We start from the raw sequence: 16,815 nt of genomic DNA, 5'->3' as shown, positions 1-16,815 counted from the left end.
TCGTGATATTTATTTTCATTTTTTAATGTAAGCATTTCATTTTTTATGTATTGTTTCTAGTTCCCTGATTTAACTTTTGTGCAAACGGAACAAAAGTATTTGCACTATGCATAATTTTTTAGTATTACAAAATATACATATCTTTGCCGAAAGACATATTTCACCACAAATTAGAATGTTAAATTATTATATTTGGCCAAAATATACTAAAAATCATTCCTAAAAACAAATAGCAATTACAAATATTGGCAAAAACATGTAAAATATGGCACTAACGCCCGCCGCTTCACCCACACTGGGTTAATAACACTATATACTCAAGTAAAATTGAAAAAAAATTTAATTAAAAAAATATTGTGGTATACTAAGAACTTCACATACACAGATTGAGCTCCTAGTAAAATAGCGTCAGACCTATAAAGTGCAATTTTGAGATGTTTTTAATTGTGCTGTTTTATTATGATACTTTCACTTTAAACTGTTATATAAGCCGATTTAATTTTTCTTAAATGCAAAAATAGCATTTTATGAAGTTTTAATTATTTCATGAGTATATTACACAAATTAAATTAATGTGCACAGAACATGAAATTATGTATCTATGGAATGAGTTAAAACTTGGTTTAGCATGTTTTTGGTTATTTTGTTATTTTACATATATCAAGCGCATTATTTATGATGTGAAAGCAATTTTTTTATTTAGTTTTGCAAAAATTGCACATCGTGGGGTTAATATGTAAATTAATTCGATTGGCCAGCCTGCTCGTGTTTACGAATGTGCGGTTGGCAGCAGTGTCGCCTGGCATGTGTCAGCTGTCAACCGGTCAGATCGAATTAAGGCGCTCGCCATGGTCGGCAGCGCAGGTAGCGAGGACTCCGAATCAGAACCCGTGGAGCTGCGCGCGGAGCTCAGCAAGTGGACCAACTACATCCACGGCTGGCAGCAGCGCTTCATAGTGCTCAAGGACGGCACGCTCTCCTACTATAAGGACCGTTCCGACTCGTCCTTCGGCTGTCGCGGCGCCATCAGCCTACACAAGGCCACAATCAAGGTCTTTCAAACTCAAATTCAAAGACTTTCATATTTTATATCGTTTTGTTTGAATTGCAGCCTCACGAGTTCGACGAGTGCCGTTTCGATGTGTCGGTCAACGATTGCGTGTGGTACCTTAGGGCCGAGACTAAAGAAGACAAACAATATTGGGTGGACGTGTTGGAGTCGTTCAAGGTAAGTGAGTTTATCGCTACTAATACTAAAATTGAGCATACACTACCTCTCAAAAGCTTTCATGATAAATGAATAAAAACATTATATGAAAGCACATAAAAATTAGGTTGTTATAAACAATTATTGTAAATTGTTATTTTATACCATAAACCGCTTAAAGACAGTCCTCGCATGTCTGCAGGGTTCAGTGATTATTGCGCAAACGAAAATTTCAAAAAACGAAATTTCTGATCAAATATGATTAATATACTCATTGTTGTATATTTAAAAATACGTAAATACATCAAATAAATCATCTCATTTTAATTTAAAAATATCATGTTCTTAAAATATTTTACAATTATATTAGTAATTTACATTAGTAATTACATACACTTACATTTCCTATAATTACACAATTTTTTACTTAAAAATAGAGAAAAATATTTAGGAATTAAAAGTAAAATATATTTGATGATCAAACAATCGCATATGTTCAGAATTTTCGTGCGCAATTTATATTTAATATTCACCTCAAAAAAGAGAAGAAGTGTTTTAAACAACTTTTATAAAATATTTCAGGCATAAAGTGGTTAAGAGAGTTCTGCAAAGCTCCAAGCAAATGACATTCTGAAGGAGCACGGTTTTTACTATATGGTGGATGCACTGAAACGTTCCGTTTGTGAGCAGTGCTTAGTAGAATAAATAAATAAGTTTTGTGGCAGCAGCCTTTGCGATGCTCTGTCTTGGCATTGTTATACAGAATCTACTTTTCATGCTTTTAAGTAACGAATCGCAACATTTAATTTTTATCGCTTAATTGATGCGGCACCCAACGATCATCACGAGCTTTCATAAACGTCTAAAAACTAAAAATACCTGACTAATCTCCTGAGTAGTCAAATGGCAGTCTTGATTTTATCCTCGTCTGTAGAGGTAGGTTATCCGGCGAAATGTGCATCTTTGACATCAGAATTTCCCTCTATAATCACATTGATTTGAAGGTTAACAAAGGCTTAGGGATTGGATGGAGGTTTATGCATTAAGAAGCGACCAAGAGATCAACATGCGCTGCTGTCCTAATTGTAGAATGTTAAAGGTCTTACTTGAATAGACCTAAAGCGAAAATTCTCTTATTTTAGATTGTAAAACAAGATTGAATAGCCTAGAGTTTCATCCTTTAGAAAACCAGCTACCAAAAAGTACCATTTTATTTGCTTAGAAGTTCTTGGAAGGACAGCTGATGACATTACATCTCATAAAATTAAATTATCTATTGTTTCAAATTATCTCTAAAATGCTATGCGAGATAACAATTTGTTTTCAACTTCTAATCGAGCTATAATGAGGAAATAATTTAAGATTAGATTATATAAAAAAATAATATGCGAGAGGTAAAGATACAAAATGTTTCTTGTTCTGACTTTTAAGAGCATGAGGGCTATGGAACCTGAAACACAAAAAAAAACTCTATTGTCAATCACATTAATTATGTCCTTTTAAAATTTTGTTATTATGTCCTGAATAATCCTGAAAGGCGTGGGATCGAATCCCGTATGGATTCTCACTATTTGCTTAGTAATTGCTGATTTTGTTTACCCTGTTGTAACACATTGGGCTGATGCTTGTCATGTAACAAGCATGAGAGAATTTAATAATCCCGATTTTTGACTAATGAATGTTATTTATAGGTTGAATCTGGATATGGCACAGGATCCGAGAACAGTCTTCGTCGACACGGTTCAGCTATATCCTTGCAATCTGGGGGTGCTAGTACCGCCTCCGGTGGAAGCGGAGTGAAGAGCCTGAGAGCTTTGAAAGAGAAGCTCGCAGAATTGGGAACATTTAGGGAGATATTGTGCAAGCAGACCGATACTCTACAGCGATATTTTGACGCTCTGTCCGAAAATGGAATCACACCACCAACGCGTAAGTATAAAATAATTATATTTATACAACGTAATAAACGGCACAAGGCATAACGTAAATAAATAATTATAGAAACACATTAAAATTTGTATTATGTAGAAATAGACTGTTTATATTTAATCTCAATATTATTTTGACACATTTCATATGTTATTGAAACGAATATAAGATAGTAATTATCTTATGTGTATGTTTAGCCCCGGATCTCACTCCCGTTGATTTTCGAGGTGAAGCTATTACGTTCAAAGCGACTGCCAGCGGAGTCTTGGAAACGTTACAACATTGTATCGAGCTTCTTCAACAACGCGAAGACTATTGGAAAGTGCGTATGGAACGAGAAGAAGGAAAAAGAAAGAGAATCGAAGATCTTTATAAGTAAATAATAATTGAAATTTATATAAATATTACAACATTCTTATTATATTTATTGTATTATGACAGAGAAGCCAAAGATCAGCTACAACAGGCTAGGATATCTTCACTCCCCGGACCAGACCTTGAGGTGAGTTTTGATTGTGTTTATTCAACTGATTTAAGATAACCTTGCGAATCATGAAATTATTTTTATAGCATTGTGCATTCAATCGAAAAGTATTTAATTTGTTAATTCGGTGATTGTGATAATAGTCGGATTTTACTCTCATATCTTGTATTGTACGCTAATGAATTTTATCATCGATTATATCGTAAAATATCGTTTGTGTTTATCGTTCACTTTTGTGTTTGAACTAAAAGGCTTTTTACTTATCCAAATATGTGTGCCGAGTCGAAAATTTTAGGGCTTCGTCCGGCCACGCCTCATACTGTCACGCGATTTTTACTTTTAATATTTAGCACGGTGAAATGTGTACGAAGCAAATGTTTGAATTAACAAATTTGAGATTTAATTTAAATTAAATGAAATTTAAAATTCAATATAAATACCCAGATCCTTGTATAATGAATGAAGTTAGTCGCAAATGACATTATAAATATTTTTATAATCGATTGAACAGATTATAAACAGTATGATTTTATTATAAAAACTAACAATACAATAGCAGTTCATCAATAATACATAGAATAATACTTTTTAAATTGATCTATGTATTGTGAATAATTCTTAAATTCATCTATACTCATTTTTATTAACTTTAATGATTTTTATAATATATTTAAACACCCGTCATACATTTTCATATACATAATAATTGTAGCCTTGTACCCTGCATATCAATGGAGAATTTTTTTTAATTTTAAAGCTTGAACTCAACTTATGTTTGAAATTACATATGATAAGCTACTTTAGCGCTCTACTCAATTTTAACCCAAATATGCCCACAGATCTATGAGTAGGATATAAAAGGTGAATTATTTTATTTCGTGTTAAAATGAATGTATAAAAACAAAGTTATATTTTCACTGGCGTTTCAGTGAAATTATAACTGAATATAGCAAGTCAGAAAACATTGTCAATATCTGATCAATACCAATAAAAAATATTTTTTCAATGTAAAGAGCAAGGTGCTAGCATAAAATTATACCATTGCCTTATCACAATTTGATGACACATTTCACGAATTTGCTTTATGCTTTGTTGGCTGACATCCTGTAAACTGATTCATATTTATGCACAGGGCTGGCTCAAAAAGCAAAATTATAAAAAAAAATAGATTTAAACACTCAAGGGAAAATATCCTAAAATCCTTTAAATTAATATTTTATTTTTATTTTATATAAATACTACATTATGTAATTAAAAACATTAGAGAGAGTAGGGGGGACTTGATATATTTGAGACGTTGAAAAAACTTGGCTGGAAGCCCTGTTTATGCATCATCCTGACTTTTCCAAAATTAGTTTCAGTCGTCGCTTTACCAGGACCGATCCTGTCTACCTTATTTATAAAACGATTATTTTTGTATAACATGCTATAAAATTAATATAAAAAATCTTACATCATCCAATTCTTTGACATATGACCTTAACTCATTATTTAACGAATATTTCAATGAAGTCTATCGCTTTTTAGTGATCTAGTACGCGTGACAAGCTCACAATGAATTGTTGCACACACACAGACATGTATGTCACGAGGATAGATACACATTTGTGTTCTTTTCATTGTTATCATATCGACGATGCGAATTAAACCACATTTGCGACATGCTAGCTTGTGTTATCAATACATGAATGTGTGTATTTATCTTATATGTTTATTAATCATGCTATTCGTAATAAATTATTATTGTATGGTTGTTTTCCTATTATTCAAATTTGTATAGGGTGTTTGCTGGTAATGATTACTTTATGTTACAAATTAGGTATTTCGTCATAACGGTCAAACGCTAGTCAATCATGCAACACATTTGCTCAAAGAAATGTTGACACTTTTGTGTGTTTGAATGCGTCTCACTGCGTATGTAATTAGAGTTTAAACGCCTGTAATAGCTTTAGACTAGTAATTTAAATAAATATGTATAATTTACGTAATTATGATTTTTTTTATTCAGTTTAAATCTTCCAAATTTGTCCAATTATTTTTTAATAATTTATTTACAAACTAAAATATTCTGTATTGAGTCAAACATTTTTATTTAAAAATAATAGTAATATAAATATCTTTCGTTATGCAACCAAAAGTATCATATAGTTTTTCTTGAAAATAATATAGTTTTAAATATAATATATTCACAAAAAAATACAGTTGTGTGGTTTCTTTTTATCTTAAATAATATATTCTGGTAAAATACGTAAATCTGTATATATTTAGAATATTCTGCATCGTTTTTTTATATTACGTATATTATATTAAAAATGACAATTTAACCTCTAAAAATACTTTTGAGTTAAAATTTTTTAAAAATCCATGTTCCCTACTGCATTTTCGGAATTCGTATGAATTTTTTCTCCATGAAAATATTGATTGGCGTTGATCATATTTGTGAGAATTCTATAAAAATAATAATATTTTTTTATGGACGATTTTGTAAATATATTTTCTCTGGTGTAATATATATAAACAAATACAAGCATTAGTTATAGAATCTGGTCTCTCTTCAATTTTTTTTCTCGTAAACTAACTTTTGTGTCACATAATTGTAATACGCTATATGTACTTACACATACAGTACTATGCCATGATCACGCGCTAAACGATGGTTGAAAATAAATAACCAAATATGTATGATTTGTAGTATTAAAAAAAAAATTCAAATCATATAAAAATAAATCAAAATATAAGTATATATATCTTAACATTGTATATATCATTTTTTACCACTAAATGTAACACATATTTAAATACCGAATGAATGCATTAACTATAAACTGTCATTATTTTATCTATATTAAGTTAAACGAAATATTTTATTAGAAATCATTTCAACGCTTCATGGTTTGCCCGCTTTTTAGTGTTTCATCATGACTTAAAAATATAATAAACTTTACCGATCATTCATACTAGGATAGTGATGGTGCGATTTTATATTTTTGTATTGATCGAAGTATATTCAAACCGAATTTTGGTCAATAGGAGGGCGCCAAAACAATCATCACTTCTCAGAAGTCAAAAATCCACGTCAAAAACAATAAAATCTAGTAAATCGAAAAAAATGCGGATAATGATTGACTTAAATCTCGAACTAATGCAGCAAATGATTAGTTTAAAAACTACCGCAAACACCCTATATTATAAAATCGTCACCCAGTTCAAACGTGAACTTCAAAGTCAAAGTTTATCGCTGTTATCGTAAATTTAACCATAGTCTCTCTGTCCGATTTAGTTGTGGTTTTGTGTCGATAAACCAAGTTTGCTGCTAAATGGCAGTCATTTTCTTTGTAATCGTAGATTCTCGAACGCGTGTGCAACATTAGTGCGCTATTTTCTATATTTAACTGTGCAAATATTTGAGTAAAACATGATCGGAAGCTGTTTCCTGACCAACGGATGTAATAACGTGCCAAAGAGCGAATCAGTGATTAAGGTAATATTTTATTGGTTTATGGTCCAGATTAAAAATCTAAATTATGTAAATATCAAGATCATATTTACTAGTATTATGAGTGTTATCGCGAAACTGATTCCGAAACTTAATTTATAATTTTCTTGAGAATATTTTGATCTCAGTCTTTGATTTCTTTAAATATATCCTATCGTTCTTGACTCCACTTGCCTAAATGAATTTATGATTATTCTCATCGATTCTCTATCTCTCAATAATTGTTAATATTCCACTATGAAATACATAAGATCGAACTACACAAATATGTATTGATAGTTTGCCACTGAACCATCAGTTTTCAAACTCATTAAAACAGTTAATCGATAGGAACGTTACACAATAACAGTGCAAAATCTTAATCATAAATCATATTGTTATGCATCGACAAGGTTAAACAGGCCATTATATTTGAGCAAGCTGAATTGCGAATTTGATAAAAAAAACTTTGTGTAATGTATGTTTCTTTATGTGTCAGTATGTGTATTCTTACACAAAGAATAATTCATTTAAGCCTTTGAATCTTTGTCTTCACTAAAATACGCAGTTCCTTGCCAAAAGCATGAATCATTTTGCTCTGCAATGCGAATGTATTTTAAATTCTTTAGTATTCTGAAACAATAACTTAGAACGTCCTTATTTTTTCTTGCTGTCATGGATTGCTACAGAATAACTAAACTTATTATTCTTTAGAGTGCTTGACCGTTTCATAATACAGTGCATCTAAGACAAAGCGTTACAAATCAGTTATAATTAAATTAAAAATCAACGAATATCTTCAAATATAATAACGCAACGACTCAACGTGCGTGCCCGAGTGTGTGCGAATATACCCACATGCATAAACATTAGGCTTTTATTCAACCATGATTTATATTATGAACGTAATGCATACATACTTATTTTTGCACAAATGAAAACTCGTTTTTGGAAATGCGCATACCGAACAGATGTCACTTCCATTTATGGTTTTGATATTTTTTCGCCGATTGTAATACTGTTTGTGTCTGTGTGAAATGTTTGTGTGCACTTTGAATTTAGTAACAGCACGCACTCGCTTTGCCCTGATAGTTGGTCAACGGTGTACATATTATGAAACTGTTTTCGTTGATTGAATGCCTAAAAGATGCGTTGTGAAAGGTGGAGGTTAACCAATGCGAGATTACAAAGACAAGTGTTTCATATATAATATGTACGTAATCATAATTTTTTTTAATCATACAATTTTCACAATAATGAATCGATATATAGTACTGCGCCATATACTAGTCTCAAATTCATCACAAAGATCGGGTTAAACTCTTAGAATTCATGTGATTGTATAGCTGGACCTGTCCGAAGTGGAAGGCGGCTTATTTTCTCGGCTCTCCAATGGCCGTCTCGGCGTAACTTGTTTATTCCAAGTCAGAAACGAAGTGGTTTATATGCCTAGTTTTTATTGTTTATTAAAAAAATTTTTTTTGCTTAGCAAAATATTTGAGCACCGACCGTATCTTTTGTACGGTAGACTCGGTCCATGTTGCAAGTGTTTTTGACTATTCATATAATAAAAACGCCAACGAGTCACAAATAATTTATTAATTTTAACAAAATTGCGTATAATTTTGTTGGTAACCGACATTACAAATATTCAATGAGATCTGACTTATCATCACGTGGAATACCAATCCATTCGTCTATTATATTATCATACAGAAACTGATGACATGTATGTATGTACGTAAAGTAGAGGACAATGAAAGTATAAATTGTGGAATTATCCGCAATATACAATAATTCGTATGCTTCACACTTGATAGTATTATATAAAATTGACAATTTCATTTAAATGAATAAAAGCAATTTAATCTTATTTCGATTTCAAACTTCTTTATTATTTATGAAATAATGGGAAAAGTATCTACACTTTTTCCTTATTGAATGTATTTATTTAGAAAAAATATATAAACGCTAATCGATTCATTTACCATCTATTATGTATGTAAAAGTAATATAACTTAAAAGCTTTTGAAAAATAAGAGTAGTGTTACATAAATTAACGGAAATTTTTCAATATGAATTAATTATTTCCAATGGAAAATGTAAATTATTCATAATATGATACATAAAAATATTAATTTTACAGACTATTCAAAATTAGAATAATGCTAAAAAATTATTCGTTCACTATCAATGTATAATTTTCAATACAGTGAGGATAGCTAATTAGAAAATAGATGGGTGTTTTGGTTTACTGTAGCTTTCTTTATCAGGTCTGGTAGGAAGGAATATTTAAAGGATAATGATTATTTTATTTAGAAACATCTCTCATTGCAAATTGTTTCTTATAATAATAAGAGCACATACATTTTTACATACATACACGCTTGGCCACATATAGATATTATTTATTATGTATACTTTGATATAATCGTGCCTACAAACGTTTGCTTTTTTATTTATTTCTTATACGCGATCTTGACAATTTTATTTAAATAATATTAAAAAAATTTGATCTCGCATAAAATTAGCTATTATATAGCAATCAAATTCTTTCGAAGCTGAAAAAATTATAGCTAAAAAACAAATCTTTGCCACACTTGTGAACGCACCTATAGTTAAAAGTATACCGTTCAAATCTAACGCTTAGAGCTGATTTTTATTTCTAGTTTGCTCAACGGTCACGCACAATTAGTGTTTTATTGTCATTCCAAATTCGATTTTTTTAGACCTCGACCTCGCCTCTAGAGATGCAATCCTTTTGTTCGGCACGCCAAATCGACTATAAAGATGTCAAGTTCGTTTTGAAAGCTAACTTCCGATATGGTACTACGAATTTCTTTAGAACATGACTTGATTACATTATCCAAATAACTGACCCCCTACTACACGCGAGCTGAGGATGCATATTTTTCACTCACTGCAAAGTATACGATGAGATCAAATAATAATAGAGGAAATCCGCCCAAGGAGCTTGAGTTATTTGTGTCTTTAAAGTTTTTTTTAATGCGTAGTATTGTCGTATAATACACCTGATTAAAAAGTCATAAGCTACAAATGTAGTTAAACTTTTTTCCAATTTTGTATCACGTCGGTGTCACCATTTTTAGTTTTTGGTTTTTAGGCGACACGTTGAGCTTTTGTGCTAGCTTCTGGATCATTAATCTCAGAGCTGCTTTGAAGCCTAATATCCCCACTAACAATCCCGTTTCTAAATAGCATCATTAATACGACTACTGTTGAATTATCGTTAATTTTTAAAACTATTTATATACATTTTTGTAAATGTAAGAAAAAAAAACACCCTGATATGTTGATATTGTTCTATTGATATTTTTTATTTATGTAAAAATATAAAATACTTATCATTGTGAAGTGTAATATTCTATTAACAGAGTCATGCATAAAATGAGATACATGAAATTACAAAAATATAAATCATACATATGATAAAATCGGAACTGCATGATATTTTAGCGGACGCATGGTGACGGATGGCAATTAGATACAGATTGACCCGCAGTAGTATTTTATTTAAAGTTAGTTTACAATTGAATTAGTTGCATTAATATTATGCGAACGAGGCACCTCCGGTTGTCTACTATCCGTCGAGGTCCGCCAAAGAATGTACGCCGCTATCACCAGAGTGCCGCCTAGCTTTGGCCATAATGAATAAATAAATAGGCCCCCCACAATATTATTATAATCAATCTAAGAACCATATTCTAAATAAATAATGTGCATATTTTTAAAACTACTTACAGTTTTCAATGGTTAAATAATATATATTCATTGACAGTCCCATAGAAATAATTACGACAAGGGTGTGTAAACACGCTCAATTAATTTAAACCACTTTTAGAAAGCAGTACACGGCAATAAAATATACATGTAAACAATACATAGATGTGTCAAAAGAATCGGTGTTTTCAAATCGACACCTCTTTAGTAAGGCGTCCGTGAGTTGTAAATATCGGTTAAAATGTCTCATTTCAGTCAATACTTACTACTTTTATGTATTTATTGTGTCTGAGTTACCCAGATTTAATAAAAACAATGAATTAGTTTAAAAGTATATGATTGGTTAAAGGAGCCAATAAAATGCTGCCTATTGATTGTTATTTCTGAACATAGTATAGTGTTATAAAGTTATACCATGCACAAACTCGTGAAAATTACATTTTTTTTTTCTGGTTTTTAAATGTGAGTTATAGTCAAAAACTGAATTATATCTGTTTGTAATAATTTTAATTATTAATTAACATAAAACATGAAAATTATTATTTAAAACAGTTCATAATGTCTTGCATTATATATGTAATTTTCGTATTCTTAGTTTTATATCTAAATTTACATACTTATTTGATAGTCTTACTTCCGCGGACTACCTAAAATTTATATACGGAGTTGATACACTTATCAAAGCTGGAGCTACGTTGGTAACACCGAGGCGGAGCGGCAAAGGGAAAGTTAATCGATTGAGGACGCGTCAGTCGCGTCATCAATCGATTAACTTAACTGATTACGAGTCCTTCTTGGACGGTCCTCGTAATCATATAATAACCATGTAGTTTTAAAAAGTAAAATAATCATTGCAGCGGATATCCTGTGTCTCATTACTATTTGTTAGTTTATACATTCACATTTTAATTTAAATCGCTAGAGTCGCACCGACATGTATATCTATGAAAACAGTTCTTCAAGTTGCTAGCAGATATTTGACCGAAAGGACTGCGTTTTAAACCACCACCTAATTACCAGTGCTTATGTAAATATGTAGATAAGCACATTTATTCTAATTTTGCTCTCATTAAACTATGTACTCACATTTGGCGATTTAAATAAAAATTTACTAGTAAGAAGTACACGTACTTCAGCACATTCGTGTCTCCGTCCCATTTTTCGATATCAACGGCAGACAGGTCGTTCCGGCTATCGTTTTCGGACACACCCTGTATCTGTCCAGCGCGTCTTGCGACCGTGCCCTCGTTTTATTAATTCAATCAGCCATAATTTCCACCACCACCCTACGTCAGCAACATTGACACGCATTTCGGTCGACACGCGATCAATTTGAGCGACGGGGATTTTTCTACCCCGCCTTTTGTGTATGGGTGCGTTGACACCGTCGTAAATCATAGTATTGACATTTGGCGAAATTTATTTGATTTTTGCGTGGGAGAGTTGACCAGGTCAGTCCGGTTTATCTTTTTGTTTTCGCTGGATCAAATTCACTTACTTGGAAGCCAGGAATGTCGTTTTAGCCACAACAAGTGAGAATATACACCGAATTTTGACCAATAGGAGAGCGCAAAAAACAATTATCACTTCTCAAAAGTCAAAAATCCACGTCAAAAGCAATAAAATCGAGTCTGAGAAGTGATAATTGTTTTTGCGCACTCCTATTGACCAAAATTCGGTTTGAATATACTTTGACCAATATTCTTATATAATAAATCCGTAGTAATATCAGTAAGGATAGCTATCATATTTTTTAAACATAGTATACTATCGAAGTGCAGTCTATCTGTACTTCTTGTTCCGCTTATTTTTCCCTGAGAAATGAGTTGACCTAATTAAAGTTCTTAAACTAATTAGTTTCATTATGTTAGGTTTCGGAACTGTCAAATTGAGTTTCATGGACATTTTAGAACAGCATATAATTTCATTAGTTAAATTATATTTTCGCTAGTAGAAATATATATCTACTGGTGAAAATTTATTTGGACTTTGAAAAAATTTATACATTGCATGTAAAAAAATAATGATAAGCATGTAAATGTATATATTTACATATCGATAAATAATTTTACTAGCACCTGCCAGATAAATTATATTTTCATTGTTAAAAATATATATCTACCGGTGAAAATATATTCCAATATGATTTCACTGAAAAGACAAATTAAAAAAAAATATTTTCGGGATAAATTCGATACTGTTTATTTAGATTTTTTTGAGGGATAACCCGAGAATTTCCGTGTTATTATTAGGGATGGTATTTCAGCTTTTTCCAGGTGGGGTGGGGGAATTTGGCTAGTTGATGGTCGTCTCTTAATATTTCGATTTCATTAAAATTTATAGTGTTTCATATAATGACAATTATTTTTATGGCCAAATTCAAAGGGGGCAAATGCGTCAATCGTCTCTGTTGGAAGCTCAAATGTTATAAAACATAGACAAAACTGACGGACAAAGAGTTCATGAAAGTCTTCTTCGATGAAGCTATGGCCCATCAAGGGCTACTTGTATAGCCAATGAAGTTGATGATAGAGTTGACCTGTTCACAAATGGGAATGCCTATTTAATTGGTCCAATTGTTGAGAGGTCGTCCAAGTTTGTGGTATTGCTTCAGTTGGTGGCAGTGCTATTTTTGACTTAATAAGATGGAAATTATATGATATATTTTATTGGTTTCGATTGACCTTTGTGTCTTAAGTCTTGTCGCACGTGGTGCAAATTTTCGTCAAGGTTGTCAAGAAAGAATGTCACGGTTGAGGTAATCCAGTCGTTTCGGTTTTCTTCCAAATTAAATCTCTTTCTAAACATCGTTATCTACATTGATATATTTATATGCGAATGACATAATATGTATATAACAGAGTTCTGCTGTACACACCAAAATACGCACAAGCTTTAAAATACAGCTGTTCACAACGTACAAGTTTTTAAATTATGTGACGTGAACAGGTGGGAAAAACCTTCGGTTCAGATTACTAGATTGAGGCGATCCAGTCGTTGGTTGTAAACAAATCTCAATTAGGATTTTCCTCGAAACTATATAATTATATGATTATCGTAATCTTCGTTCATGTGCTCTCTACGTTTACAAACCTTTCTAATTACCTTACTACTCTACTTGAGACTGACAGTAACAAGATTTTGTCTATTTGTAAAGTGCGTACCTTGCGTGGTGCAAGTGTTAATTATTATAAGTACAAAGTTTCTAATTACAAATTATTTGTAAAAGTTTTTATTCGCCGTACATTTTGTGCAAATATATACGTGCTTGTTCTTACAGTAGTACTGCGTGATATAAATTCCCAAGTCGTCTCAAAAATCGGTTTGGTGCGAGATCGCTTGAGCTCTCATTTATTCCAGGTCAGAAACGAAGTGGTAGACCTGCGTAGAGTTATGTGCGATACGCTAGTTCGTAGCGCCCTCGAATATGGCTCCATTGTTTCAACTCCCTGTGATAACATTAATCCAGCTATTTATCTAATTAAGCCAGCTATTTCGTCAATTAAATACCATAAATGCTAGCTAAACTTCTTTAAGGCTGCTTTTGAGATGATTTCGTCAAGATTTTCATATGCACAGATCTTGCTATGGAGCTTTTACTACTGAAATACATTATATCTATGGTTTAACATAGAATGTCACAATAAACAAGCACACATCTTGCAGTGCTGCCTTGTCTTTCTTGGTTAATTTGAACTGAGTGCTGAGTAGCATTATTTTCAGAAAATAAATTGCTCTCACCATTTAACGAGCTTGGTGCCTGGCACCTGGTGGCCCAATTTTCAATCCATATCGATAACCATCACCGTCTAAAAATAAGATAGAGAGCTATATTAACTCTCCGTAGTCGTCTCTTACGATATCTTCTTGTAATTTAGCTCCATAGAACTGTAACAATACCTCGATTTTGGAATTCTTATAATGTGCTTTTATGATTCTTTGTAGAATTTAATCACATTAACATTTTTCCAGTTTTTTTTTTAAATTTTGAAAAGTGGTATATCTGGACTTGTCAAAACTTTAGCTTCAAACGCACTTTTCAATACATGATCGTAGACGTGATGGTGGTAACCAAAAAGTAACAATTCCCTGTCTAATTTCTGTGCTATCACGACAGATGAACAGCATTAATCGCGTTCTAAATATCGTTCCGGCTCTTTACCGAATGAATTGTTCAATTTCGATACAGCAATAAGTTGATCTTTGTTTTCGGCGGTTGGTGAGTGGTGTATGTCAGAGACCGGATCAGCTGACGAATAAGTCAGTCGACGAGGAGATTATTCTTTCGTCGACCGAACGATTCCGAATCCAATATTGGGTGTAGCTTGCAATCTATAAATTGAAGAAAATTGTGCAATTCGTGAGCCGTGAATTAGGTGATTTTGTACGAAAATTCCGCACCCTTATAAATTGAACTTATATTATTGAATATTCGCGTAAATTTCTCACGATTCTGCTCAACATAAATGTATCAATGTATAAATGAATTTTATTGTAAAATAATCTATGACTTATTGCTAATGAGATTTTATTTCTATATTTTTGTGAAAATCTCGGTTCAGATTAGTTTTATTTAAATATACATTAATTTTTAACTGCACTATTTTCGAGGAACATATGATTTAGCAGGCGCGTGCGTAAACGAAGGGTCGATTTAATATAAATAGAATATATTTTTTCGCTCGTTTCAACATTATTATATAATATTGCTACACTACCGACTATGGCACAACAGCGACAAACTTAGGCATGATCAGAAGCGCATGAAAAATGTTTCCAAGCTTTCACCATATGTTTTACCTTAAACTTACTCTTTTCTCCTTCCGAGTATGTGCTTCATTTTTGAGAATTGAAATCTTCATGCGCCAAATATAATACTATTCTTCTTCAGCTGTTCTTGGACTCTAATTTCTAATGAATTTTGATTTCAGTTTCGCATTGTTACTTTGAGTTCTAAGATAATCAATTTTATTTAAACATTTAGCATAGTGTTACGATTTTGTAGTATTTTTTTATATCATCGTAACTCTGGTCAAGGATCTGTTGATTTTATGTTTTACTGTGATAATATTATTGATCTATCAGAAAAAAATATAAGTGTGCACCATCTCGGAGTGCGGCTAGTGTTACTTTTTAAAAATAGAGAAAGGCGAGTATGGTTACAAAATTAAATTTGCTAGTTATTTTATATCAATGGAGTTCACGAGTCTTCCGGCAGCATACATATGCTTCTAGATGAATTTCTCTGTCTTGCCAAATCGATCCTATGCCGTTTACTTTTATTAAATAACCAATTTCGCAAACGATGATTTAACTTGGCGCTAATTTTGCACACATTGCAACCGTCAATCAAACTATAACATGAGTGGATTTTGTAAAAAATATTCGAGATTAAAATACGCATATATTATATAGTTATCTGGACTATATAGAAAGTAATTTTATTACTGCTATTAATAAAACTATTTTAATTCAAAATTCTGTCGCTTTGTTTTCGACTAAGACTGATTTTACTTTTGGGTGCCACATCGTTCAAAACGCCGTTTTCGTAAAAAAATAACCCAAACCTTCTTGAAGTTACTGCGTGTTTACAACAATATAAATGTATCGTAAAATCATACATTTAAATTGAATCGGATACCGGCGATTACGCGGGCGTCCATTAACTTTTTACCGGTAAGAGTTAACGGGTGCGTGTGTAGGTACATGTGTACATACAATAATAAAAAAATCCCGTTTAATCAGGATTGCTGAGGCTGCAAGAACTGCCGTTATCTGATATAAGAAAACTTATTAATTGGATAATTATTAGTGGCCGTTGTTCATTTGCGAATAAATAGGTCTGATTTCCAGTGGCAGACACTCTCAAGATAGAAGCAAAAAATTCCACTCTTTCTAAGAATGTTTAGTTGCTTAGTAATCAAATAACTAATAAAAAAATCATTGTTTCATTCTAATAAAATTAAATTAACGCGCGTA

At 31.9% G+C, this 16,815-nt stretch overlaps 1 protein-coding gene across 8 annotated transcripts in view; it reads left to right on the top strand.

The window, feature by feature from the left end:
* The first annotated feature begins 791 nt into the window (after positions 1-791).
* The window catches only part of cert (ceramide transfer protein), a 34,626-nt gene continuing 18,602 nt past the window's right edge, over positions 792-16,815 (top strand). The window contains exons 1-5 of one of the 8 annotated variants that reach the window (XM_088200717.1): positions 792-1,052; positions 1,112-1,228; positions 2,899-3,136; positions 3,334-3,511; positions 3,578-3,638. In XM_088200717.1, the coding sequence (XP_088056843.1) occupies positions 849-1,052; positions 1,112-1,228; positions 2,899-3,136; positions 3,334-3,511; positions 3,578-3,638 (798 nt within the window). In that variant the 5' untranslated portion in view covers positions 792-848. Of the gene's footprint in view, positions 1,053-1,111; positions 1,229-2,898; positions 3,137-3,333; positions 3,512-3,577; positions 3,639-4,946; positions 5,311-6,900; positions 7,102-16,815 lie in introns of those variants that run through there. The other 7 variants (XM_088200725.1, XM_088200721.1, XM_088200722.1 and 4 more) reach the window with 7 other exon arrangements.

The sequence above is a fragment of the Plectrocnemia conspersa genome, unplaced genomic scaffold (assembly GCF_051122295.1).
Source record: "Plectrocnemia conspersa isolate PC_06_02 unplaced genomic scaffold, ASM5112229v1 ptg000012l, whole genome shotgun sequence".
NCBI classification, from domain to species: Eukaryota; Metazoa; Arthropoda; class Insecta; order Trichoptera; family Polycentropodidae; genus Plectrocnemia; species Plectrocnemia conspersa.
The sequence above is the reverse complement of the archived record's forward strand: the minus strand, read 5'-3'. Positions and strand labels throughout refer to the sequence as shown.